At 43.3% G+C, this 26,894-nt stretch overlaps 1 protein-coding gene across 3 annotated transcripts in view; it reads left to right on the top strand.

Moving 5' to 3' along the window:
* DCHS2 (dachsous cadherin-related 2) overlaps window positions 1-26,894 on the top strand; it is a 203,801-nt gene that overhangs the window by 127,550 nt on the left and 49,357 nt on the right. For all 3 annotated transcript variants that reach the window (XR_004539141.1, XM_033941022.1, XM_033941032.1), the window contains exons 13-14: window positions 113-976; window positions 23,358-23,471. Coding sequence is in view for 2 of the 3 variants with exons in the window: in XM_033941022.1 (XP_033796913.1) it covers window positions 113-976; window positions 23,358-23,471 (978 nt within the window). In the remaining variant the exon portion in view is untranslated. The remainder of the gene's footprint in view (window positions 1-112; window positions 977-23,357; window positions 23,472-26,894) is intronic.

Genomic DNA, 26,894 nt, shown 5'->3' with positions numbered 1-26,894 from the left:
CAAATGTTTGTCATTAAAATAATATAGTGAATGAAACAGCATGGCAGAGATTTTGAGTTGGCTATCTTTTCACATTCATGGTTTTTCTGTATTTCTTTGCTCCATTTTGAAGGTGGAAATATTGGTGAATTCTTCAGCATTAATGCTACATCAGGGGAACTTTGGACCGCACACAGTTTAGACAGAGAAGATGTCAGCAACTTTACTATAATTATTGAGTGTTATGACCTGGGTTACCCAAGAAAAAGCAGCACTTCCCAGCTACAAATTTCAGTCATAGATGAAAATGACAATTTCCCTATATTTTCTGAAAGTCAATACCACACATCTGTAAGAGAAGATTTAGCAACTGGATCTATGGTCTTTGATCTTCTTGCTTTAGACAAAGACCAAGACTTGAATGGAAAAGTAATATATTCGCTGATTGATAATACATATGGGGTGTTTACCATAAATAACACCACAGGCACTATTATAACCACAAAGGCACTCGATCGTGAAACCAAAAGTTTTTATGAATTTGGAGCTGTAGCAAGTGATTGCAGTATCCACAGCCCAAAGAGCACAACTGTCAAAATAGTGGTGCATATTGATGACGTTAATGACAATAGTCCAGTTTTCCTTGAGAATCCAGTTGTTGCTCACTTAGCTGATGAAATTTCAGTAAATCAGACAGTAGCCTGTATGAAGGCTGAAGATACAGATCTGGGCTTGAATGGAACAGTGGTATATAGATTTATGAAGACTGAGACCATGTTTCAAATTAACAGACAGACAGGAGAAATTCAACTTCAAAAGTCACTGTCGTCCTTGGAACATTTCAAAGTCAAGATGCTTCAAGTGGTGGCTATAGACCAGGGTACTCCAGCTAGGTCAAGTACTGGTCTTGTAGTGATTTATATGCAAGAACAAGAGAAGGAGATTTCATTCATTCACAACTTTTATGAAGTAACTCTACTAGAAAACAGTGTGGCAGGTAGGTTTGAGATTCATAAATGCATATTTGAATTATACTGTAGTACATAATATAGGAAATAAATGTTTTTAAAGTTTCATTTCAGTAAACCTTATTTTAAATCTCTTTGGGCTAGAATCAGTAAACAATCAGTGAAATGAGATGCCAACAGAGCAGTTGCAAAATAATATAAAGAAGAGAGAATGGGTGCTTGAACCATAGAGTCAGAACCTTTGGATTTCAACTTCACCTCTGTCATTAATACTAATGCTGTCTGACATCAAGGGAAAGTCTTGTCTTAGTTTGTTTTGAGTAGTAATGACATTTTCTTCCTTCTCTAGTCCTACTGTAATTTAGATGATATTGTGCTCTGTTTAAACACTGGACTTGCTTGTGTTTTTGTTTTATTGGTTTTATAAATTTTGTATTGAATTTTTATATAAGTTTTTATATTTTTATATGATTGTTTTATATATTTATTGTGAATTGCTAAGAGAAATAATTTTTGCAGTTAGCAGTGAATACATTTTTTATGGGGCAGATATTCATCTGCTAGTGATCAACAATTTGTTTTGACTACTGCTGGCTATGTCCCTGAATATTTACTGCTGGGCCATGTCCAGGCACCAGCATTGAATATTAGGTCATACATGACCAGTTAAAACTGATGCAGTTAACAGTATAAGGTAAACTGCATAAAGATAGGACTGTGTGCTGACCCATCCCCTAGACTACCCACAAAATAGCTGGTTTTGGCTTAGGCACTAACCGGGCATGGTTAAGTGCCACTGAATATGCCCAGTTTAACCTTTCTAGCCATTTAAATTGCTCTGAATATTGACCCCTATACTTGATTGATGGAAACTAGAGCATTTAAATGCTAGTTCTCATATAAACTCTCTAGTTCCCATCAGTCATGAGCTTCAGACACTAGTGTTGCCTGATTCAGGGAAAAATTTTTTGATTTGATTCAGCCTATTGAATCGATTTTTCAATTCAATTTGATTTTCCTGCCCAATTGGGTGTTTTTTACAAAAGTCCTGGTGAGTTTATTTTGTAGCCTCTTCACCCACCCCACCCCTTTGCCCTCTCCTACTCACGCTGGCGCTGTGGTATAAACAAAATAAACAAAAAAGACTTTTCCTCTCTCTGTTAGGTCCTAGGTCACATTTGCTGTCTTAACACCAGCTCTGGCAGGATAACACATTTCAAATCTGACATATTGTAATCGAAAAATAAAATTATTTTTTGTACCTTTTGTTGTCTGGTTATTATTCAAATCATGTTGGTCCCAGGCTCTGGTTTCTGTTTGTCTTCTGTTAACTCGCTTGTTTTTCTAATTTCTACATGTTCACCATCCATCTTCCATATCTGTCCTCCCCTTCTGTTTCCCTTCCTTCCCCTGGAGGTCTGTCACCTCTCTTTTTTTTTTTGTCTCCATCCCCGCAGTCCAGCATTTCTCTAATGACCACTTCCCCATTCTAGTATTTCTATCCCCCCTCCCTCCATACTATCTCTTGGAGTCAACTTCTCTCCCTTTCTTTTTCCTCCCTCTATTCCATTGTCCACCATCTCTCTCTCTCTCCTCTGTTTTAAGACCCATTATTTCTTCCCCTTCCCCCCACCCTCAGTCAGGCATATTCTCCTCTCTTTGGACCCCCTCCCTCTGTATACTTCTAATAGCTATACCAAGGGGGCTCCCGAAGGCCGGCATGTTTCCCCCTTCTCTCCACCGTCATCTGGCTTCCCCCTGGCCTCCAGGTCTCACTTTCCTAAACTAATTACGGCATGCAGAGGATCACCGGTGATGTAACAATTCTAGCAAGCTGCCGTTGGCCTCCACTGCATGATCTCTCTGCTGCGGTCCCACCCCCTCCTCTGATGTCACTTCCTGTTTTGGTCTGGGGTGGCCCATGGCAGAAGGAATGTGCAGCGGAGGTTGACGGCAGCCTGCTAGAATCACTACATCACAGGGGATGCTCTGCAGGCCATAATTAGTTTTGAAAGTAAGACAAGGAGGCTAGGGGGATGCCGGAAAGTGGTAGGGAGAAGGGGAAAACATGCTGGCCTTCAGGGAATCCCCTAAAGCTGTAGAGCCAAGGGTACCCACAGCGCTGGCACCTATGCAGCACTTCCTGACCGACAACACCCCCCCCCCCATTGTGAGCTCTGACATCAGGCCTCCTAAAGCAGGAGCAGCAGCGGCAATGGACGGCCAGCAAGAGGCAGTACTTAGGACAAGCTTTTTACTGCCTGATAACTGCTGCTCCTGCTTTAGGAGGCCCAAAGTTATGTGGGGAAGAGAGCTGGTCAGTGAATCGGAAAGCCCGTTTTTTCAAGGAAACGAATCGATTTGAATTGATTCACCAATGTGGAATGATTTGAATCGGCAAATCAGGCAGTATTAATAGGTACTGTTACTATAAGAGCGTCTTTTTTATGTTATTACATTTTTATCTACCTTCTCCTATAGCCATTCTTCCTGTTTCATCTTTTGCTTAAACAAGGAAGAACCATAGCATAAGAAATGCTGCTTCTGAATTTTGAAAAGGAGAAAAAATGTGCTCAAACAGATTCAGATTCTCAGGCTTGAGCCCTTTCAGACTCCTATTGAATAAAGAGCTCCTCCTAGTCACTATCTTGGAGTCAGATCTTGCAAAATATAGAAACCTGGCCTTGAATTTTTGTCATTTCACTTACAAATCTATTTTGGCCTAATTAGACTATGGGGCTCAATTTAAAAAAAAAAACCAAAAACCTTCTAAATAGTGACATAACGGGGAGATCGACACACATGGCTGCAAAACATTCAAAGCGTATAATCAACCCCCACCCCACACAAAAAGTGACTCACAGTGCTAATCACCAAAATCGACATGGCCAAAGTGGGCATTCCATGGATGTGATGTAGGTGTAACATGTGCGGTATCAGGGGATGTATGTCTCAGTGTTATAATGGCTAGCGAAAGGATTTGTTTGGACATCATAGAAACATAGAAGATGACGGCAGATAAGAGCCATAGCCCATCAGGTCTGCCCACTCTACTGACCCACCCCCAAGTCTACTATCCTAGGGATCCCGCTCCTGGTGACACGCACGGATTCAGACCAACTTTAGGGATTGAGATTTATATTCTACCTTTTTATAATTTTACAACTACACTCAAAACGGTTTGTATACATGTACTTCAAGCATTTTCCCTATTTGTCCCGGAAGGCTCACAATCGTACCTGGGGCAGTGGAGGATTAAGTGAAATGCCCAGGGTCACAGGGAGCAGCGTGGGGTTTGAACCCATAATCTTAGAGTGCCAAGACTATAGCTGTAACAACTACAACACACAAATTGTCTTTTGACCCAGTAGCGTTTTAATTGTGTTGGACATTGGAGAATAAGAAGCATTTGTCTGAATACCAGAAAGTTGCTGAGTGCTGTATTAATCTGTCTGTATCCTTGTCTAAACCCTAACCTAACCAGTCCTGCTCCTATGCTTGCCACCTCTCACACCCCACACCCACACTTTCCAGACCCCAGCCACCTCTTTCCCCCACCCCTCCTACCTGTTTGTCTACTCCCAGTCAGTCACCATGTCCTGTGTTGCTGCCTTGTATGTGTGTGTTTGCACTGTGTTCTGTGAGCTGGAGAGTGAGTGCTGTTAGCAGCTGTATGTATCAGGAAAGTGTGTGGCTGTGGAGGAGACTAAGTGAGTACTTCTGTTGGTGTGTGTATTTGAGTACCATGTGCTGGGGTAGGAAAGTAATTGCCTTGGTGTCATCTGTCTGGGGAGGGGCTCACTATTTGTTGTAGGGGTGTTTGGGGATAGTGGGGCGCACCTATAGTGGTAGGTGATAGATGTACTTAATGTACTGGTGGCTGGGGCAGCTATACAGCATGTGGGAGAGAGTGATGAAGGAGACCCCCACAGGAGAGACCCCCATGTGAGTGTTCAGGGCCCGCTCCTGTATTTTGAACTTTACAAACCAGGAATGCATCAACAGATACCGTTTTGACATGGCTGCCATATACGACCTGTGTGAGCAGCTCAAACCCCTCCTCCTGGCCCATATCTGGAAGAATTATCCCATTCCCATCTACCTCAAGGTCACTGCCTCCTTTGTATTCCTGGCCACGGGAATGCATGCTGTCCTAGCCTCCACTTCCTCATAGTTTTAACATTTTTATAATTTATTATCTTTATCTCTCACTATGACATGTTACGATGAAGGACATGTTACATGATGAACATGTGGAATAATATTGAAAAGGTCATGGTGATAAAAAATATACAACGGTTAAAATTGTAAGATCTGTTAAACCTGATATTACAGTTTTAACCGTTGTATATTTTTTTATCACCTGTAACTCTCGCCAGGACCTGGCCCAGATGGAATTCACCCGAGAGTATTAAAGGAGCTAAAGGTAGAAATCGGAGAACTACTGCAATCCCTTGATAACATGTCAATTAGGACCGGACGAATACCAGAAGACTGGAAGATAGCGTACGTCATACCAATCTTCAAAAAAGGATCAAGAGGAGAACCGGGAAACTATAGACCTGTGAGTCTCACATCGGTCCCTGGGAAAATGGTCGAGACTTTGATTAAAGATAGCATAGTCCAGCATCTGGATACCCATGACCTGTTGAGAGGTAGCCAGCATGGATTCAGGAAAGGGAAGTCATGCTTGACGAACCTACTTCAATTTTTTTGAAACGGTGAACAAACATGTCGATAGTGGAGAACCGGTGGACATAATATACTTGGACTTCCAGAAAGCGTTCGACAAAGTACCACACGAGAGACTTCTCAGAAAACTACAAAGTCATGGAATAGAAGGGGATATACTAAGATGGATAGGAAATTGGCTGGAATACAGAAAACAAAGAGTAGGCATAAATGGGGAGTACTCGGACTGGAAGCAAGTAACTAGCGGCGTGCCTCAGGGCTCGGTTCTTGGGCCTATCTTATTCATTATCTTCGTAAATGACCTGGATGAAGAAACGACCAGTCTCATCGTAAAGTTTGCAGATGACACAAAGCTTTGCCGGGCAATCAGATCACAAAAAGACAACGAGGAACTCCAGAGACATTTGAACCAACTTGAGAGATGGGCAGAAAATTGGCAGATGAGTTTTAATGTAGAAAAATGCAAAGTGATGCACCTGGGCAGGAAAAACAAGGAGCATGAGTATAAACTGCTAGGTATAACATTGGGGAAGAGTGAACAGGAAAAGGACTTGGGGGTACTGTTAGACAGGAATCTGAAGCCGTCGGCTCAGTGTGCGGCGGCGGCAAAGAAAGCTAACAGAATGTTGGGCATGATAAAGAAGGGAATCACGAGTAGATCGAAAGAGGTCATAATGCCGCTTTATAGAGCAATGGTCAGACCACACTTGGAATACTGTGTCCAACACTGGTCTCCATACCTGAAGGATATAACACTGCTGGAGAGGGTGCAGAGGCGAGCGACGAAGCTAGTAAAAGATATGGAAAACTTGAGCTACAAAGAACGCCTCAGAAATCTGGGCTTATTCACCCTTGAGAAGAGAAGACTGAGAGGGGATCTAATAGAGACTTTTAAAATATTAAAAAGAATCGACAAAATGGAGCAAGCTCACTCACCGACAAGGGGAAAGGATGGAGAGCAAGAAACAACGTTATTCACTTTGTCAAATGTGACTCGGACAAGAGGTCATGGACTGAAGCTGAGAGGGGTCATGGCCATGACCAATGTCAGAAAGTTCTGCTTCGCACAGCGGGTGGTGAACGCCTGGAACGCTCTCCCAGAGGATGTGGTATAGGACAGTGATTCCCAACCCTGTCCTGGAGGAACACCAGGCCAATCGGGTTTTCAGGCTAGCCCTAATGAATATGCATGAGAGAGATTTGCATATGATGGAAGTGATAGGCATGCAAATTTGCTTCATGCATATTCATTAGGGCTAGCCTGAAAACCCAATTGGCCTGGTGTTCCTCCACCATTTTTGGATTTAAGGTAAAATTGGACGCACATCTTCTTGTGGGACACATTGAGGGATACAAATGATTAAGGTATTTGTTCAGGTATGCCTGGCTGAGCCTCCGCTTGTGCGGACCACCGGACTGGATGGACCCCAGGTCTGATCCGGTGCAGGCATTTCTTATGTTCTTAATATTATTCCACATGTTCATCATGTAACGTGTCTTTCATCGTAACATGTGTCTTGGTAATAGCTGTTTGTGCATCTCCCAAAGGCCCTAGCCATATAAGTTGGGGCTGAGATACCATACAGAAAAGATAGCAAACTCTAATCTATGCACTGCCGTGCAATATCTGCAGGTTCTGTACGTTGCAGGTTGCTGATGTGAGACAGCGGACCTTTTCCTTGACTGTATCTTTCTACGGCATATGTGACCAGGGATTAGGGCTGCAGGTTATGTAGTTTGATGGGAGGGTTGGACCCGCTTGCTTTATGCAAGCAGTGAGGGTCAGGCAGAGAAACCTGTCCAGTGGCTGATATGTGGACCACAGTGAGAGATGTGAGACCCCAGCTGGGAATAGCAGGCCATCATGCTACCTCGGTTAGCCCATGGCTGCATGCTCCACCATGGAGTTGACCTGGGGGACCAGCCAGCTTTGCAGCATAGCTGCTGTCCATCATGCAACCTCACATTTTCCTCAAAATCTGCAACCTGCATGAGCATTGCCTCTTGGCCTGAGTGCGGGCTTCCAGAAGTCTAATGGCTGCAGAGTGCACTTTTCATATAGGTGTCTGGAGTACCTTCCAGCCTTTGCCACAATGCTCTGTAGTCTCAGGCCTGGGTCAGTATAGTAAAATCAGTGGCTATTGTTTTCAACAAGGGTCAACCTTATACCCTTCCTTGGAGGCAGGCTGGGGAGCAGTGACTGGGCTGGAGAAAGGAGCATTGCCCTTGCAGAGCAGGGGCCAGGGGCCATCTATTGGTCTTACCCCATGTGCAAACATTTGTTACAATGTGGAGACACAATTTTGTTATGCAAAACACAGACATATCTCGTATTTACTCTTAACACCCCCATTGTCACTGGCATTTCAACATGTTCATCAACTGTGGCATTTGGTTGCAGAGAATGTGGTGATAACACTTAGCATAGCAGGCATTAAAATACATATTTGGGTAATGTCCCATAAGATATGTCCCTGAGCAATGATTATGATGCATTTGGGGAAATCACCAATTATGGCATGAATAGAACATATGATATCTGTTTTTTTCCTTGGGATTTGAGCAGGAACTTGTGACCTGGATTGCACACTGTTGTGAAAAGGATAAATGCTTAGAAGGATGGTCATGCTGTCCCAGTATGGCTGCTCTTTTGTCCCTGTGTCCTTGATCTTCACTGTGGGGCCAGTACTGCTCAAGTAGCCTCTGTAGCAGGCCCACCATTTGTACCATGATTTAGCATTGTGCACTGAGCTCCTTCAGTGAGTTTATGTGCATGAGGGAGCCTTGGTGCAGGAGGGGTACAGAGTGGCTGGGCCTAGCAAGAGGGGCTGCCACAGCAGCTGATCCCATTCATGGCCCTCCAGCATTGTATCACAAACTTGTGTGCCGTGGCACACTAGTTTGCCTCCTGAGATTTCAGGTGTGCCACTGCACACTGTGGAGGAGGAGAGGCACCAGTGCTAGCTGATTGCCTACAGGATGTGCCTCTCGTGGCGAGAGGCACGTCCTGTAGGCAATCAGCCGGTGCCAGCGCCTCTCTGCCCTCTTCCTTGTTGGGCACCCCCCACTGGCATCTCAGGGCCCATCTAGAGGTCTTCGCGCATGCACGGACACAAATGTTTGCGCATTTTTGGATGCCTCGATCTGCGGCCACTACTTTTAGTGTACCATGGCTTGAGAAAGTTTGCGGGACACTGCCCTACAGGGTGGGCATGTTACTCCAGGGGTCTTCATCCTGCTCATTGTGTGCACGTTACCCCAGGCTAGAGGGTTCCCCTCCACCTCCTGGAGTGTGCGGGCTGCTCTTGGGTGTGACTGGGGTGGGCTGGTTCTGCAGTGCCTCCTGCTGCTTTTCAACTTGGCTTGTGAGTGTGAAACATTAACAGTTAGGAGTCACGTCGTCATAAACAGGTTGCATAGTGGTGCAGCTGAGGGTCAGTAGGTATACTGTAGGATTTCTTTATTGTTGAAACAATAAAATGATCATCACACTGGAGTTGTCAAACCTTCACCTGTCTCTTGCCACGTGCAGGACACAGGCTGTACAAGTCTGTCTGGCATCAGATTCTGCTCGCCCATATTGGATTTGGCCATTCTTCTTGGTCTGTCCCCCATGCTTGATTTTTTTTTTTCTTGACTCGTGCATGGCACAGACTGTACAAGTCTGGCTGGCATCAGGCTCTGCTCCCCCATACTGGATTTTCTTTTTCTCTCTCCACATGCAGGACACAGATCACATAAGTCTGTCCGGCATTGGGCTCTACTACCCTCGTACTTGATTTTCTATTTCAAGTTTATTATTATTTGATATCCTGCAAATCAAATCATATTTAAGCGGCTTACAATACTAATGGGTATAAAAAAAAGCAAATATAAATTTTAAAAAAATCTAAAAAACATAACATAAACAAGAGAAAAAACTGCAATTTGTGATAAAAAAGAAGAGGGGAAGAATGAAACACAAAAGGTTAGGTCTATATATTCCGATTAGTGAGTTCTGAAGAACTGTAAAATAGAAATTAATTATAAAATGCTTATGAATAAGCATCAGTGTAGGATACAGACCGTACAAGTCTGTCTGGTATCGGGCTCAGCTCCCACTATTCTTGCTCAAGGTAACACCTCAACAGCCATGTTGCATTTCCATCTTCTTTCTATTCAACTACTACTTATTATTATTTCTATAGCGCTATCAAACGCAAGCATCTCTTGTGCCTATTCCACGTATTTTTGAATTCATTCACAGTTTTGGACTCTACCACCTCTCTTGGAAGGGTGCTTGAAGCATCCACCACCTTCTCTGTGGAAATGTATTTCCTGACAGGTATTTCGGTAGTAGCTCAACGAGAGTGCACTAATTTGCTGGTTTATTTAATGTATTCATTTTATAATAATGCATGAACCAACTCCACTACTTTTAATTGAGAGCACTATCACCATGGAAGAAAAAGCCTCAGGTTCTATTACGGGCAGAGCAGAACGCTCAAACCTCCACCTCCCACATCATTGGCAAAAAACTTCCATAGGTGATGTGTAGTGCCACAACCTGTGTCGGTGCAGGACTAAAACAACTACTCTAACTAACGTACTGAGTGTTAATGAAATATAGCCAACGTTTCACGGTAAAGACCGTTTCTTCAGGGTATATGGATTTTTACTTGTCCAATACGTTTTAAATAAAAGAATAAATAAATAAATGCAATTTGTGCCTAATTCAATCACCATAAGTTGTGTTAGAACTATTATTATAAATGTACTCATGAGTTGCTTGCGTTTGTACTCCCACTTCCTGGTGTTGCAGCCATTTTCTCATTCTTTATTTAAAGAGAGCTCAACCAATCGAAATTCACTACTACATGCATGGTGAACGTGATTTCTCTTCTTTAATTGGCTGACTCAGCTCTGGTTCACTGGTATTGGTTATCTCTGAGGGAACAGCTTACTGCACAACCTAACACAAAATTTGTCGCTGACAAAGTTAACTAATAGAAATAATATCAATCAATGCTTTTGTTCAAGCCTGTTGGAGCGATAGATCCAAGCTCATAGATCCATCGTTGTTCTTTTCGTTGTAAATTTAACTGTCTATTGCCACCACGAATATCTTGTGCTACTTGTTCAAGTCCATAACACCGGAGTTCAAAGAAATCGTGATTCTGCTCTAAGCAATGCTGTACTATTGGTGCTTGTATATCCTTACACTTTAGTGCACTCCTATGTTCATTTAACCGAATTCTTAATTGTCTTATCGTTTGACCAATATATATCTTGGAACAAGGACAAACTAATACACCATATACTTTGAAGCACACTAGTACACCATATACTTTGAAGCACAGGTTGTTGTATGTTTAAATGCATATTTTCTGTGATTAATCGGATGGATAAATTCTGTAGAAGTGACCATAATGGCACAATTCATGCACTTACCACACGCTGTGTGTTTTGGCTGTGTGTGCTTGTTGTTTTTAATTCACACCCCTTTTATACGCCACCCGTAGAGTATGTTCTTCAAAAGGGGGGAGCATCTGAATCAGAGGCCAATGTCTATGTAAAATCCTGATCAATTGATATGTCATTGTCTTCTCCGCTTTTACTGGTCCCCTATTTTGAAACATCAGATCTCTATTTGCATATAACGCTCTTTTATATGCATGATTTATAACTCGATCTGGGTAACCCCGTTGCTGTAATTTTTTATTAAATATTTTTGACTATATTTTAAATTCTGCTGACGTGCTACACAGTCTTCTATATCTTAAAAATTGTGAAATAGGTAAATTATTTTTTAGGTGTTGTGGATGAAAACTATCATACTGTAAAAATGTGTTTCTATCCGTCTTCTTTCTGTGTACTGTGGTAAATAATTCACCATCCTGTCGTACAATTTTAATATAACATTGAATGTGAATCAAAAAGTTTAAAGTATATCTTAAATCATTATAAAATAATTTGTAGAGTGCTCAGTGTGAAATCTTATTCAAAACCAACAGGTTAATAGAATGAAGATGTAATAACATTCCATCATTGCACTCACCTACCTACCAGCCCTATCTGATTGATTAATTATAAATTATTCAAGCAGAATAATAATGGTAAAAAAGTGAAGATGAATACTTAGCTGAATATAGTTGATGAAACAACACATATATATCTTCACTATAAGATGTGTCCTTGAGTTCTGCTCATTAATGCTGGAGGTTGCACAATGAAGTCTTTTTTATATATAACTCGTTGGTTTAGTAGAAAATGTGAAAAAAGTGAGTCTCCAATCCACCGTTAAAAATAGTACATTTCAGCATAAAGCTAAAACTCCTTGTAGTGAAAGCAATCCAACATTTCCTCAACACCGATCGTGTTTCACTATATCTTGCGTCATCAGGAGGAAATAACTGTAAATAAGAATATAACAGTTCTCAAAAATCAAAAAATGCTCAAAAAGTTTTTAAATGTTTACAAAACTTAAGAAATGAAATACCTTCGGACCACACAATGGAGAGAACACGCCGACAGGAGATTCCAACTGAAGAGTTAAATCAGCGTGTGACGTCTGACGTCAAAACGTGGCAACGTATTTAAAGATCATTTAAGGATCACGTAATGAACACGTGTTTAATGATATAACATCGTAATTAAATGATATACAATTATCATCTAGTGGTCCACTCTATTTACAATTTTAATATCCAAGAATGTTATGGTCTTCATTTCTTGCTGCATGGCAAATATGATGTTTGGGTGGCATTGATTCAACCAAAGAACTCCTCAAGATGTGCTAAATCACCTCTTCATATGAAAAATATATCGTCTATATATCTCGACCAGTATGAAAAAAATGCAATGTAAGGATTATCCAAGATACAACTTGTTTCAAAATCAGACATGAACAAATTTGCAATTGAAGGTGCCATTGTAGCACCCATGGCTACTCCCATTTGTTGTTTGTAATATTGTTCATCAAACATAAAAAAATTCTCACACATTGCGATTTTGGCGATTTCTATTAAGAAATCTGTTGGAACTTTATGTTTATCAGAACGCTGGTCAAGATATTTATGTAAAACTTGTAACGCTTCCTGTTGGGGGATTACAGTATATATTGATTGCACATTGAGAGTGACCAACCAAATTTCATCTGTTTCTACCAATCGCACATCTGATATCTTTTTAAGAAAATCAACAGAGTCCTGAATGTATGAAAAAGACGTCTTTACATGTGGTTGCAAAAAATGATCAATAAAATTAGATAATGGTTCTAATAATGAACCTCTTCTTGACTGCCTGGTGGCTGGTCAAGGCGCTTATGTATTTTAGGAAGAATATAAAGAACCAGGCATTTTCAGGCTCATTTCTCAAATCCTCTAAAGCTCTATGTTCTTCTCTCGTCAAGTTATATTGTATTTTCTTCGGGTACCTTTCTTTGAACTCCTGTGTTATGGACTTGAACAAGTAGCACAAGATATTCATGGTGGCAATAGACAGTTAAATTTACAACGAAAAGAACAACGATGGATCTATGAGCTTGGATCTATCACTCCAACAGGTTTGAACAAAAGCATTGATTGGTATTATTTCTATTAGTTAACTTTGTTAGCAACAGATTTTGTGTTAGGTTGTGCAGTAAGCTGTTCCCTCAGAGATAACCAATCCCCGTGAACCAGAGCTGAGTCAGCCAATTAAAGAAGAGAAACCACGTTCACCATACATGTAGTGGTGAATTTCGATTGGTTGAGCTCTCTTTAAATAAAGAATGAGAAAATGGCTGCAACACCAGGAAGTGGGAGTACAAACACAAGCAACTCGTGAGTACATTTATAATAATAGTTCTAACGCAACTTATGGTGATTGAATTAGGCACAAATTGCATTTATTTATTTATTCTTTTAGATAAAACTTATTGGACAAGTGAAAATCCATAAGCCCTGAAGAAACGGTCTTTACTGTGAAACGTTGGCTATATTTCATTAAAACTCAGTACGTTAGTTAGAGTAGTTGTTTTAGTCCTGCACCGACACAGGTTGTGGCACTACACATCACCTACGGAAGTTTTTTGCCAATGATGTGGGCAATGATGTGCTAATGAGTTTGAGCGTTCTGCTCTGCCCATAATAGAACCTGAGGCTTTTTCTTCCATGGTGATAGTGCTCTCAATTAAAAGTAGTGGAGTTGGTTCATGCATTATTATTTATTATCCACTTTCACTGAATTGAAATGCATTCATTTTATAAAATACACATATAAATAGAAATGCAACCCTTACCTAGCTCCATATCAGTCAGACAAATTTATGTGTACTATAAAGAGGATGTATATATTCATGTTTAAATGCCAATACCCTGAGTAATTTATGAAAGGTGATTTCAGAGCATAAAGCTGTTTTATCTCAGGACAAGCAGGCACCATATTCTTAACTGATGGGTGATGGCACCGACGGAGCCCCGGTATGGACAATTTTAGAGTGATTGCACTCTAAGAACTTAGAAAGTTCTAGTCAGTCCTCACCACGCATGCGTGAGTGCCTTCCCGCCCGACAGAGGCGCGCGGTCCTCAGTTTCTTAATTTCCACGGAGCTAAGAAGACGCATTTTTTTCAACGGCTGTTGAAACTTTTTTTCTTCGCTTTCCCGCTCGCGCGTTTTGTGGAAGTTTTTACTTCCTTTTCTTTTTATTTCTTTTATTTCTTAGTTTAAAAAAAAAAAAATTATTTTTTCTTTTTCGCCCGGCCCCGGCGGGGCCTGTTGGCACCATCGAAGCCTCCGCCTTCGATTTAGCGGTGGCCGTTTTTACCTTCATGCCCCCGCAGCAGGGTTTTAAGAAGTGTCAGTGGTGTGCTCGCCCGATTTCTTTGACCGACCCGCACAATTGGTGTCTCCAGTGCTTGGGTCCAGACCATAGGGCTTCATCTTGCACCCGCTGTGCTTCTCTCCAGAAGCGCTCCTTAAAGAATCGACAACTTCAACAAAAACTTCTTTGGTCCCTCGACTTCCACTCTGACATTGGCTGCTTCAACCAAATCGGCACCGACCCTTTCGACACCGCAAGAAGTTTCTTCGATGTCGCATCCTCCATGTAAGCCGGCTAAGAAGCCTTACCCTACCCTGGTGGGCCCTCCAGTCAAGTCCGCAGTGAGCCAAGTCCTGCCGACCTTGAGGCGTCCTCGTAAATGCTCCGCTCCTATTGAGGTGAGTGTCACATCATCGGCCTCCTCATCTCCCGAGCGTCGAGCAGCACCTCAGGTACCAAAGAAAAAGAAAGCGGTACCGATGCCTTCTTTGAACGATCGCATTGCAGCTATATTGCAATTGCAAGTCCAACTCAAGGAGCAGTTACAGCAACTCCTTCCTGCTTTCTTGACACTGAACCTTTCAGTACCTATTTGGTCTGAGCCTTAGGCGCCGATTGTTGCTCAGCCTATATTATAGGATTCGACGCTCTCCGCACCGGTCCATTCGTCCTCCTCGGTGTCCATGCCAATATTGTTGGCGGAACTGAGAGCCTCACACCGTACCGTTCAGTCGGTCTCCGATCCAATCCCACTTTTGGAGCTGACTATGCTTCTCATACTTCCCCAGGTACCATGTCGGTGCGCAAGTCCCTTCATGGTGACGCCTCAATTCCGGTTTCTCGAGGTCGATTACCACCGGTGCGTGACCCTGACCTTTGGGACGATTCTGAAGAACCTCTGGGTACCTATGATGAGGTTTTTTCTGATGAGGAGGATCCCTCTGTCCAGGAGCCTGGAAGTAAGCCTGATCAGACTTCTTTTTCCAAATTTTTGCGAGAAATGTCAGAGACACTGTCTATCCCCTTGGAGTCTGACTCTAAAAAGTCTAAGGCCTTCCTTGATGCCCTGGACTTTGAACAATCTTCTAAATAGTTTCTAAAGTTACCCCTCCATGACATTCTGAGGGAAACTTTTTATAAGAACCTTGAAACTCCTTTGACCATTCCTGGAGCTCCCCGTAAGCTTGACACCCTTTATAAAATAATTCCTATACCAGGGTTTGACAAGCCTCAGCTCCCTCATGAGTCCCTGCTAGTAGAGTCTACTCTGAAGAAAGCTGCAGGCGCTAATGTGTACACCTCTGTCCCTCCTGGCAGAGAGGGTAAGGCCATGGATTGATTTGGCAAGCGTTTGTATCAGAATGCTATGCTGGCCAATCGTTCAGGTAATTATGCCTTTCACTTTTCTTTCTACCTGAAGCATTTGATTCAGCAGGTTTCTACACTTCAAAAGTATCTACCTGAACGTAAAATACCTTTGTTTCAGCAATATACTTCCAATTTGTTCCAACGGAAGTTTCTGGTCCGCTCTATCTATGACACCTTCGAATTGACTACTAGGGCTACTGCCATGGCTGTCGCCATGCGGCGTTTAGCTTTGCTTCGGATCTCAGAACTGGATGTCAACCACCAGGACCGCCTAGCAAATGCACCTTGCCTGGGTGATGAATTATTTGGAGAATCTCTAGAAAAATTATCGGCTCATGAGACCAGGTGGGATACTTTATTAAAGAACAAAAAGAAACCTCCACTTACTCGCCCTTTTCGACAACAGTCTTCATATCAAAGACGTTATAGTGCTCGTCCTCTCCAACCTCCTCATAACCAACCTCGGAGGCCACGTCAATGACAACAGCAGCACGTTCGTCAACAACAGCAGCCTGTGAAGCCAGCTGCTCCGCCTAATGCTTCTCCAGGACATAGCCAGTCTTCCCCCCTTCATCTCCTCTGCCTCAGCCCATAGGGGGACGTCTTCAGATTTTCCTCAACCGTTGGGAGCTCATCACTTCAGACCAGTGGGTTCTATCCATCATTCGCCACGGTTACTCTCTCAGTTTTCAGACTCTTCCACCAGACAATCCTCCAAAAGAGTCTGCTTTAAACACATCTCAATCCTCCCTACTGTTACAGGAGGTTCAATCCCTTCTTCTGAATGCTATAGAGGAAGTTCCTCTAGATCAGAGGGGGCAGGGCTTTTACTCCCGGTACTTTCTGGTTCCCAAAAAGACCGGAGATTTCAGACCCATCTTGGATCTCAGGGACCTCAACAAGTGTTTGGTCAAGGAGAAGTTCAGAATGCTCTCCCTAGCCACAGTTTATCCTCTTCTCAATCAGGGCGACTGGCTATGCTCTCTGGATCTCAAAGAGGCATACACTCGCATTCCTATCCATCTGAATTCCAGGCGGTACCTCAGATTTCTAATCCATCACAGTCATTATCAATACAAGGTACTACCCTTCGGCCTAGCCTCGTCTCCCAGGGTATTCACCAAATGCCCCTTAGTGGTGGCTGCCTTTCTGAGATCTCACAGTCTCCAGGTTTTTCCTTACCTGGACGACTGGTTGATCAAAGCTCCCTCATCTCAGCTAGTGGTTCAAGCCACAACCCAGACCATCTCTTTTCTTCATCTTCTGGGTTTCGAGATCAATTACCCGAAGTCGCATCTCATTCCCACTCAACAACTTCAATTCATTGGAGCGATCCTGGACACCAATCTCATGAGAGCGTTTCTTCCATCCAACTGTCTTCAGACCCTTCTACAGCTCTGTCATCAAGGATACCGTAAATGAAACTGTAAGGGCAGCCAAGAGTAAAAAGTCCAAAAAGGTAACACGAAGGGAACTTAAATGCATGTATACAAATGCTAGAAGTCTAGGAAACAAAATGGGAGAACTAGAGACGATAGCAAGACATGAGAACATGGATATCATTGGCATAACAGAAACATGGTGGAATGAAGAAAACAAATGGGACACCGTACTGCAGGGATACAAACTATATAGAAGAGATCGAGTAGGGCAGAAAGGTGGAGGTATTGCCCTATATGTTCAGGAAGGAATAGAATCTGTTGAAGTGGCTACGACGGAAACAAAAGAGAAGCTAGAGTCCCTCTGGGTCAAGATTCCTGGCCAAAACAGCGCAGACACGAAAATTGGCCTTTACTATCGGTCCCCCAGGACAGGCGGAGGAAACTGACTCAGAAATGATAGAGGAAATCAAACAAGAAAGCAAAACGGGCAATGTAATAATATTGGGAGACTTCAATTTCCCGAGGATAGACTGGAAACTAGGAACCTCCAACTGCGGCAAGGAGGCCAAGTTCCTGGAGGTGCTAGGGGATTGCTTCCTGGAACAATTGGTAAAGGAGCCGACAAGAGACAACGCCACCCTGGACTTGGTACTAAATGGCCTCACGGGACCGACAAAAGAAGTAGAAGTTACGGTACCGCTGGGGACGAGCGATCACAATGTGATCAACTTTAAGCTTGACATCGGGAATAGAAAACGTGCCAAAACCTTAACCAAAACCTTTAACTTTAGAAAGGGCAAATACGATTGCATGAGAGCCATGGTGAAACAACGACTCAAGAAAAAGGTGGACAAACTTGAAACGGTAGACCAGGCATGGTCCCTACTGAAAAATACTATCACAGAAGCACAAAATCTCCACATTCCAAGGATCTCCAAAGAGGGGAGAACAAAAGGTAAGGGAGAACCGGCATGGCTTACCGGACAGGTGAGGGTAGCCATAAAAGAAAAGAAGGACTCTTTCAAAAAATGGAAACACATGAAAACAACCGAAGCATGGAAAATACATAAAGATGATCAAAAGAAATGTCACAAGGCGGTGAGGGATGCCAAAAAGGACTATGAGGAAAAAATAGCGCAAGAAGCCAAAAACTTCAAACCCTTCTTTAGATACGTGAAAGGGAAAAAACCCGCAAAAGAGGCGGTGGGACCCCTGGACGACCAGGGAAGAAAAGGGTACATCAAGGAAGATAAACAAATTGCTGACAAACTAAATTCCTTCTTTGCATCCGTCTTTACGGAGGAGGATACCGCTAAAATACCAGAAGCAGTGAAAGTGTTTAGTGGAGTAATAGAAGACAGCCTCACCACAGTTGAAGTGGAGTTGGACCAGATATACTACCAGATTGACAAACTTAAAAGTGACAAATCCCCTGGACCGGATGGAATTCACCCGAGAGTTTTAAAGGAATTGAAGGTTGAAATCGGAGAGCTATTGCAGAAACTTGCCAATCTGACAATCAGAACTGGACAGATACCAGAGGACTGGAAGATAGCGAATGTCACGCCAATTTTCAAAAAAGGATCGAGAGGGGAACCGGGCAACTACAGACCTGTGAGTCTTACGTCTGTCCCTGGAAAGATGGTTGAAGCACTGATCAAGGATAGCATAGTCCGGCACCTAGATACACACAACTTGATGAAACCCAGTCAACATGGGTTCAGGAAAGGGAAATCATGTTTAACGAATTTACTTCAATTTTTCGAGACCGTGAACAAGCAAATTGATAGTGGAATGCCGGTGGACATAATATATTTGGACTTCCAAAAAGCATTCGACAAAGTTCCACATGAAAGGCTTCTCAGGAAACTACAAAGCCATGGAATAGAGGGAGATATACAAAGGTGGATAGGCAAATGGTTGGAAAACAGAAAGCAGAGAGTGGGCATAAATGGAAAGTTCTCAGACTGGGAGAAAGTGACTAGTGGTGTGCCCCAGGGCTCAGTACTTGGGCCGATCCTATTTAATATTTATATCAATGACCTGGAAGACGGAATATCCAGTGAGATCATTAAGTTTGCAGACGACACAAAGCTATGCCGGGCAATCAGATCGCAGGAGGATAGCGAGGAACTCCAGAGCAACTTGTATCAGTTAGAGAAATGGGCAGATCAATGGCAGATGAAGTTCAACGTGGAGAAATGCAAAGTAATGCATTTAGGTAGTAAGAATAAGGAATACGAGTATAGAATGTCAGGCGCAACTCTGGGTAAGAGCGAACAAGAAAAGGACCTGGGTGTACTGATAGATAGGACTCTGAAGCCGTCGGCACAATGCGCGGCAGCGGCAAAGAAAGCAAACAGAATGTTAGGCATGATAAAGAAAGGAATCACGAGTAGATCGGAGAAAGTCATAATACCGCTTTATAGAGCAATGGTCAGACCACACTTGGAATACTGTGTCCAAAATTGGTCTCCCAACCTAAAGAAGGATATAAAACTGTTGGAGAGGGTGCAGAGACGAGCAACGAAGTTAATAAGAGGTATGGAGAACTTGGAATATGAGGAACGACTCAAGAAACTGGGACTGTTCTCCCTTGAGAAGAGAAGGCTGCGAGGGGACATGATCGAGACGTTCAAAATGCTGAAAGGCATCGATAAAATAGAGCAGGAAAATAAATTATTTACATTGTCCAACGCGACACGGACAAGAGGACATGGTTTGAAGCTAAGGGGGGACAAGTCCAGGACAAATGTCAGGAAGTTCTGTTTTACGCAGCGAGTGGTAGACGCCTGGAATGCTCTCCCAAAGGAGGTTATTAAAGAATCCACTGTGCTGGGATTCAAAGGCAAATTAGATGCACATCTCCTTATGAGAGGCATAGAGGGATATGGGTGACTAAAACTACATCAGGTGTATACCTGACTGGGCCTCCGCGTGTGCGGATCGCCGGACTCGATGGACCATGGGTCTGATCCGGAGATGGCAGTTCTTATGTTCTTATGATCCTTCAATGCACCATTTCTGCCAGACAGATGATGGTTCTCTTGGGCCACATGGCCTCGACAGTTCATGTAACCCCCCTCGCACGTCTCCACCTGCGTACCCTTGCCACTCAATGGTTCCAAGCGATAGATCCTTGTTCACGACACATATCTGTGACATCGTCTCTTTGGCAGTCTCTGCAATGGTGGTTGAACTCATCCAATCTTTTCAGAGGTTTTCTGTTCCATCTGCCTCCTCATCACATGATCATCACCATGGATGTTTCCCTGTATGCCTGGGGAGCACACATGAACCATCTCCAAACTCAGTCTTTGGATGGTCCAAGAACGTCAACATCACATCAATTTCCTGGAACTCAGGGCGATGTTTTATGCTCTCAAGGCGTTTCAGCATCTTCTCTGTCCCCAGGTTCTTCTTCTGTGCACAGACAACCAAGTCGCCATGTACTACATCAACAAGCAAGGTGGGACGGGCTCTCTTCTGTTATTTCAGGAGGCTCAACAGATTTGGTCTTGGGCGACAGCTCGCAGTCTGTTCCTGAAGGTTGTCTATATTCAAGGCGAACAGAATTCATTGGCAGACAACCTCAGCAGAATTCTTCAACCTCACAAATGGACCCTCGATCCTGTCACTCTTCAGTCCATCTTTGCTCAATGGGGCACTCCTCAGGTGGACCTCTTTGCGGCTCCTCACAACCATCAGCTGCCCCAATTTTGTTCCAGACTCTACTCCCCTCATCGTCTGGCAGCAGATGCGTTTCTCCTCAATTGGACAAATCGGTTTCTTTATGCCTTTCCTCTTCTACCTCTCATGTTGAGGACTCTATTCAAACTCAAGAGAGAGAAAGCCACCATGATTCTCATTGCTCCACGGTGGCCCAGGCAACATTGGTTCTCCCTACTTCTTCAGCTCAGTTCCAGAGAGCTCATACTTCTACCAGTGTTTCCTACTCTACTTACTCAGCATTAATCCCTTCTACATCCCAACCTGCCATCTCTACACCTGACAGTTTGGTTTCTCTCGGGCTGAGTTCCGCTCAAACATCTCTCTCTCAGCCTGTTCGTCATATTCTGGATGCATCCAGGAAGCCGGCCACTCTCCAATGTTATCAACAGAAGTGGACTCGGTTCTCTTCCTGGTGTCTTCTTCATCATCATAATCCAACTTCGCTGGCAATAGAACAAGTGTTGGACTATTTACTCTCTTTGTCTGACTCCGGTCTCAAGTCTACTTCTATCAGAGTCCACCTCAGTGCAATTACTGCTTTTCATGAGCCAGTCCATGGAAAACCTCTCACTGCTCATCCTTTGGTTTCCAGATTCATGCGGGGTCTTTTCAATGTGAAACCACCTCTTAAGCCTCCTCATGTCATCTGGGATCTTAATGTTGTCCTTTCTTCTTTAATGAAGCCTCATTTGAACCACTGGCCACAGCTCATCTCAAATTTCTCACTTGCTCTCACCTCTGCCAGGAGGGTCAGTGAGTTACATGCCCTAGTGGCTGACCCACCTTTCACTGTTTTTCATCACGACAAGGTGGTTCTTCGTACTCATCCAAAGTTCTTGCCTAAAGTTGTCTCTGACTTTCATCTTAACCAGTCCATTGTTTTGCCTTTGTTCTTCCAAGCAGGTCAGCTCAACAACTGGCTGGCCCACATCATCTCTCGCACTTCATCCTACTTAGACTTCAGGAAACTACTAAAAACTAATCTATTCACCCTATTCACACCCTAATACCCCTATACGCAGATTGTCTTGACCTTCTTCCTTGTACCATCTTGCCCTAATTGTACCTTTTGTAGCTGACTGTACCATTTTTTTCGCCGATTGTACCACTGTTCGCTGATTGTTCCTACTTTCTCTGTTTGTACCATTTTCTTCCCTGGTACACATTTTCTCTGATTGTACCTTTATACCATTTTCGCTGATTGTCCAGCCCTTCTTCATTGTAAATCGCCTCGAACTACTATGGCTTTGGCGGTATATAAGAAATAAAATTATTATTATTATTATTAAACCTCATTCTCATCCCGGAGAACAGGCTTTGCATACTTTGGACTGTAAGCGTGCTTTGGCTTACTATTTGGAGCGCACCAAACCTCACAAATCGTCTCCCCAGCTTTTTCTCTCTTTTGATCCTAATAGGCTGGGTCATCCTGTTTCTAAACGAACGCTTTCCAACTGGCTTGCTGCCTGCATTTCGTTCTGTTACGCTCAGACTGGACTGGCACTGGAAGGTTCTGTCACGGCCCATAAGGTTAGAGCTTTGGCAGCGTCTGTAGCTTTCCTCAGATCCACGCCTATTGAGGAAATCTGCAAGGCTGCTACTTGGTCCTCACTTCTCATTACTGTCTGGATGCATTCTCCAGACAGGATGGACATTTCGGCCAATCTGTTTTACAAAATTTATTTTCCTAATGGCTAACCTTCCCTCCATCTCTCTTGTTAGCTTGGAGGTCACCCATCAGTTAAGAATATGCTGCTTGCTTGTCCTGGGATAAAGCACAGTTACTTACCGTATCAGGTGTTATCCAGGGACAGCAGGCAGATATTCTTATGATCCTCCCACCTCCCCGGATTGGCTTCTTAGCTGGCTTATCTTAACTGGGGACCGCATGCCTCCGTCGGGAGGGAAGGCACTCGCGCATGCGCGGTGCGGACTGACTAGAACTTTCTAAGTTCTTAGAGTGCAATCACTCTAAAATTGTCCGTACCGGGGCTCCGTCGGTGCCGTCACCCATCAGTTAAGAATATCTGCCTGCTGTCCCTGGATAACACTTGTTATGGTAAGTGCTTTATTTGCAGAAATATTTTATAAACTAGCCCCTTCTTAGAGAGGCTCAAGGTATAAAAATAGTGACAGAATTTCAACCTGTGAATAAATCCGAAGGGATGGAATTGACAGGAGATTGATATCAACTGGACAGACTAAGTAGACAGACTAAGTAGGCTTTGTTATAGGGCATATTTGTAATGTGCAGGTATGAATAAGCAAAAGTGTAACAAAGTAGCTATTACAATTTCTTTTTTTTTTTTTAAACCTCTGGACAGCTCAGATAGGCTCCACATTTGAATTGGATTTTCTTTCCTGTAAGCACATTATAGAGAAATTTGCAGTTGCTCATCTCATTTCTTTTAGAATTTATGTAGCACAATAACTTTCTTTCCCTGTCTTTGCAGGCACCCCAGTTATAAGAGTAAAAGCTGATTACACTAACCCAAATTCAGATAATATAGAATATGAAATCTTTAGTGGAGATGAAGATAGGGCATTTTCCATAAATCCTGTCACAGGTAAGTATTTAATAAAACTTGTAGGAAATGTGAGTTTTAAATAAAATACAAGCAGTGTGAACAAGGTATTTAGAGTACATTTCAATGGCTTTTTAAAAAATTATGGCTGTTGCTTCTGTTCCATCAGGCTATAAAAGTATTATCTGTTTGTTTTTTTTTGAGAAATGCAATGCGAACAAATCAAAGCAAACACAGCCTTAGTGATTACCAGTTCCCGAGTTGGTAATGGGGTACAAAAAATATATATACTGTATATTGAAGTTTAAATCAGTGTTTCTCAACCCACAGTACATATACCCTAGGGGGTTTGTGGGGACAGCCTGTTGAGGGTATACGGCCTGGCCGCCAATTCCCACCAATTTCCACCTGTCCATCCGCCGTTGCTGCTGCCACCTAGAGTATCACATTCCTGCCCGCCCCTTCCCCACCCCACTGCTCCTACAACAGCCTTCTTGGAGCCGCACTCGCTCCTTCAGCCTTTGGCAGCAGTCCTTGCGGTGGGCAGCACATGCAGCGATTCAGGCACTGCTCATATGTGGCTGACCCAGAAGCCTTCTCTCTGATGTCAACACTGATTCAAGCCCTGCACGTAAGTGGCTGACCCAGAAGCCTCTCCGACGTCAGTGTTGATGTTAGAGAGAAGGCTTCTGGGTCAGCCATGTGCAGCGTGTGGGTTGCTGCTTGCGCCATCCATTGCGGGAGTGCTGCTGGGGGCTGAGGACTGAAGGAAGAATGAGTGCAGTTCAGACAAGTAAGGGGGACATGATGTTTTGTGACCATTTGGGGTTCGATAATAATTGACTTAGTACTACTAGAAACAGAGCTTTGTGTTACATTGCAGCTGAAGTGGTTTGCATATTTCAAGTTTCAAGTTTTATTTATATTTGATTAATCGCTTAATTAAAATTATTTCTAAGCGAATTACAATGTATGAGTAAACATGATACTAAAATAGTAAATAACATGAAATAATATAAAATTAACAATTTATACAGTAAATAAAAAACAACATGATACTAAATAGGAAATAACATATGAAATATTATAAAATTATAAAATAATAAAATTGAGAAATTTACTTAACAAATATATAGTAGACTAATAAGTTTATAAGTAATGTAAAAGATATTTACATGTAAGAGGAGCTCATAAGTAATTCAGAAGTTAGACATTAAACATTAAAGGCATCCTTGAATAAAAAAACATTTTAAATTATTTTTAAAGTCGCTTAAATTATTTACTTCTCTTAACTGTAAGGGTAAAGAGTTCCAAAGTTGCGGCGCTGATACAGAGAACATATCTTGACATATAATAAACTTCAATGCTCACAGCTCTAATTAAATTTCAAAAATATTCAATATATAATTGTAAAGTGCTTAGACCCATAACCAAATACATCTGTGATAACGGCAGACTATGGTTGTTGTGGGACCATCATTGCTCTTTACAGTTCCAAACCACTCTCTATATTTAAAACATATTGAATAGTGAGAAACGCTGTAATCACTTACCTGGTATATCGAGCGGTTGATGGTAGTTCTAGCAAACAACCATAGATCCAATAAATTGCCCGTGCTCAGGAAAGTGCTAGTAGAAGACGTTAGCCATATTAAAGCTGATGACTCCCCGACTCGAGTTTCGGTAACTCTTCCTCATGAGGGGACAATGTGTATTTGATTATGGGTCTGAGCACTTTACAATTATATCTACTATAATAAAACCCTAAGCGCGCATACGCACTCTTACCTGCATGTTCCGTGATCCGTATGTCCGTGGCCGGCAAGAGTGCGCATGCGCGCTTTGACCCCACCCCCCTTTCACTCACTGTAAGGAAGGAAGGCAGTTCGTCATCGTCGACCCCCCCGCACCGCACCCAAACCCCCGTTGAGCCTCCCATCCGCCCCTCCCACTGCAAAACGACCACAAGCCTCCACATGTTTCCATCTCCCCCCGCCACTACCGCCGCCATGCAGCCGACCCCACTGACCCTCCCATCCGCCACTCCCATCACGAGACGATCTACAAACCTCCCAGCACCAGCAGCATCCTCAGCACTTTAAACACGCTGCTTTGCGGCCTTCTACTGCCGATTTCCTCTGCCGTGTCTCTGTCTCTGATGATGTCATCAGGGACGCGGCAGAGGAAATCGGCAGTAGAAGGCCGCAAAGCAGCGTGTTTAAAGTGCTGGGGACGCTGCTGGTGCTGGGAGGTTTGTAGATCGTCTCGCGATGGGAGGGGTGGTTGGGAGGGTCAATGGGGTCGGCTGCATGGGGCAGTAGTGGCGGGGGTGCTGCTTACCGGTTCTACTGCACAGGGTGGATGGGAGGGAAAGAAAAATGCCGGCTTCTACTGTACAGGGGGAATGGGGGGAGGTAGAAATTGAAAGATGCTGCTCAATGGTTCTACTGCACGGGGAGATGGGAGGCAGGCAGGCAGACAGTCTGGCTTTGGGGGTGGGGGTGGGTCAAAGTCTGGAAAGCAGTGAGGAGGACATAGGAAGGAGGCACTGGGGGCACCAAGGACATAGGAAGGGGCACTGAGGGCACTAAGGACACAGGACAGATGCACTGGGGGCACTAAGGACATGGGAAGGAGACACTGGGGGTACTATGGACACAGGACGGAGGCACTGGGGGCACTAAGGACATGGGAAGGAGGCACTGGGGCACTAAGGACATAGGAAAGGACAATAAGGATATAAAAGGCACTGAGGGCACTAAGAATATAGGAAGGGGCACTAAGGACATAGGAAGGAGGCACTGAGGGCACTAAGGACATAGGAGGCACTGAGGACACTAAGGACATAGGAAGGCGACACTGGGGGCACTAAGGACATAGGATGGGACATTATGGACATAGGAAGGGGCCATGGAGAGACAGGCCTGCATGGTGCAACAGAGAAATCCAGGCAGGGGGCCAGGGAGACAGAGACAGAAAGAAAAATAGCAGGGAGAGACACAGACAGAAAGAATGACAGACAGACAGCGTCCAAGGAGAGAGAGACAAAGAAAAAAAAAAACCCAGACAGACAGACATCTACTCTAGCACTCGTTAATGTAACGGACTTAAACACTAGTATTGAATATTTTTTAAATTTAATTAGAGCTCTGAGCATTGAAATTTATTATTATTAATCCTCACAGATTATCATATAAATCTCCCTAGTAGTATATTATAAGGTGGATATTTATATTACATACAGGTACTTCCTCTGTCGTTAGTGAATTTTCAATCTAAGTTTTATATCTGGGGCAATGGAGGGTTAAGTACCTTGCCCAAAGTCACAAAGAACCACAGTGGAAATCAAACCTGGTTCTGCTGTGGTTTAAGAACATTTTGTGTAAGGGAACATGGCATAGGTGGATAATTTGACAAGAAATTCTACAGATTAATTGTTTATTGAGATGGATATGGTGGCGGAGA

The sequence above is a fragment of the Geotrypetes seraphini genome, chromosome 1, assembly GCF_902459505.1.
Source record: "Geotrypetes seraphini chromosome 1, aGeoSer1.1, whole genome shotgun sequence".
NCBI lineage: Eukaryota > Metazoa > Chordata > Amphibia > Gymnophiona > Dermophiidae > Geotrypetes > Geotrypetes seraphini.
This window is presented reverse-complemented; position numbering and strand designations above follow the sequence as displayed.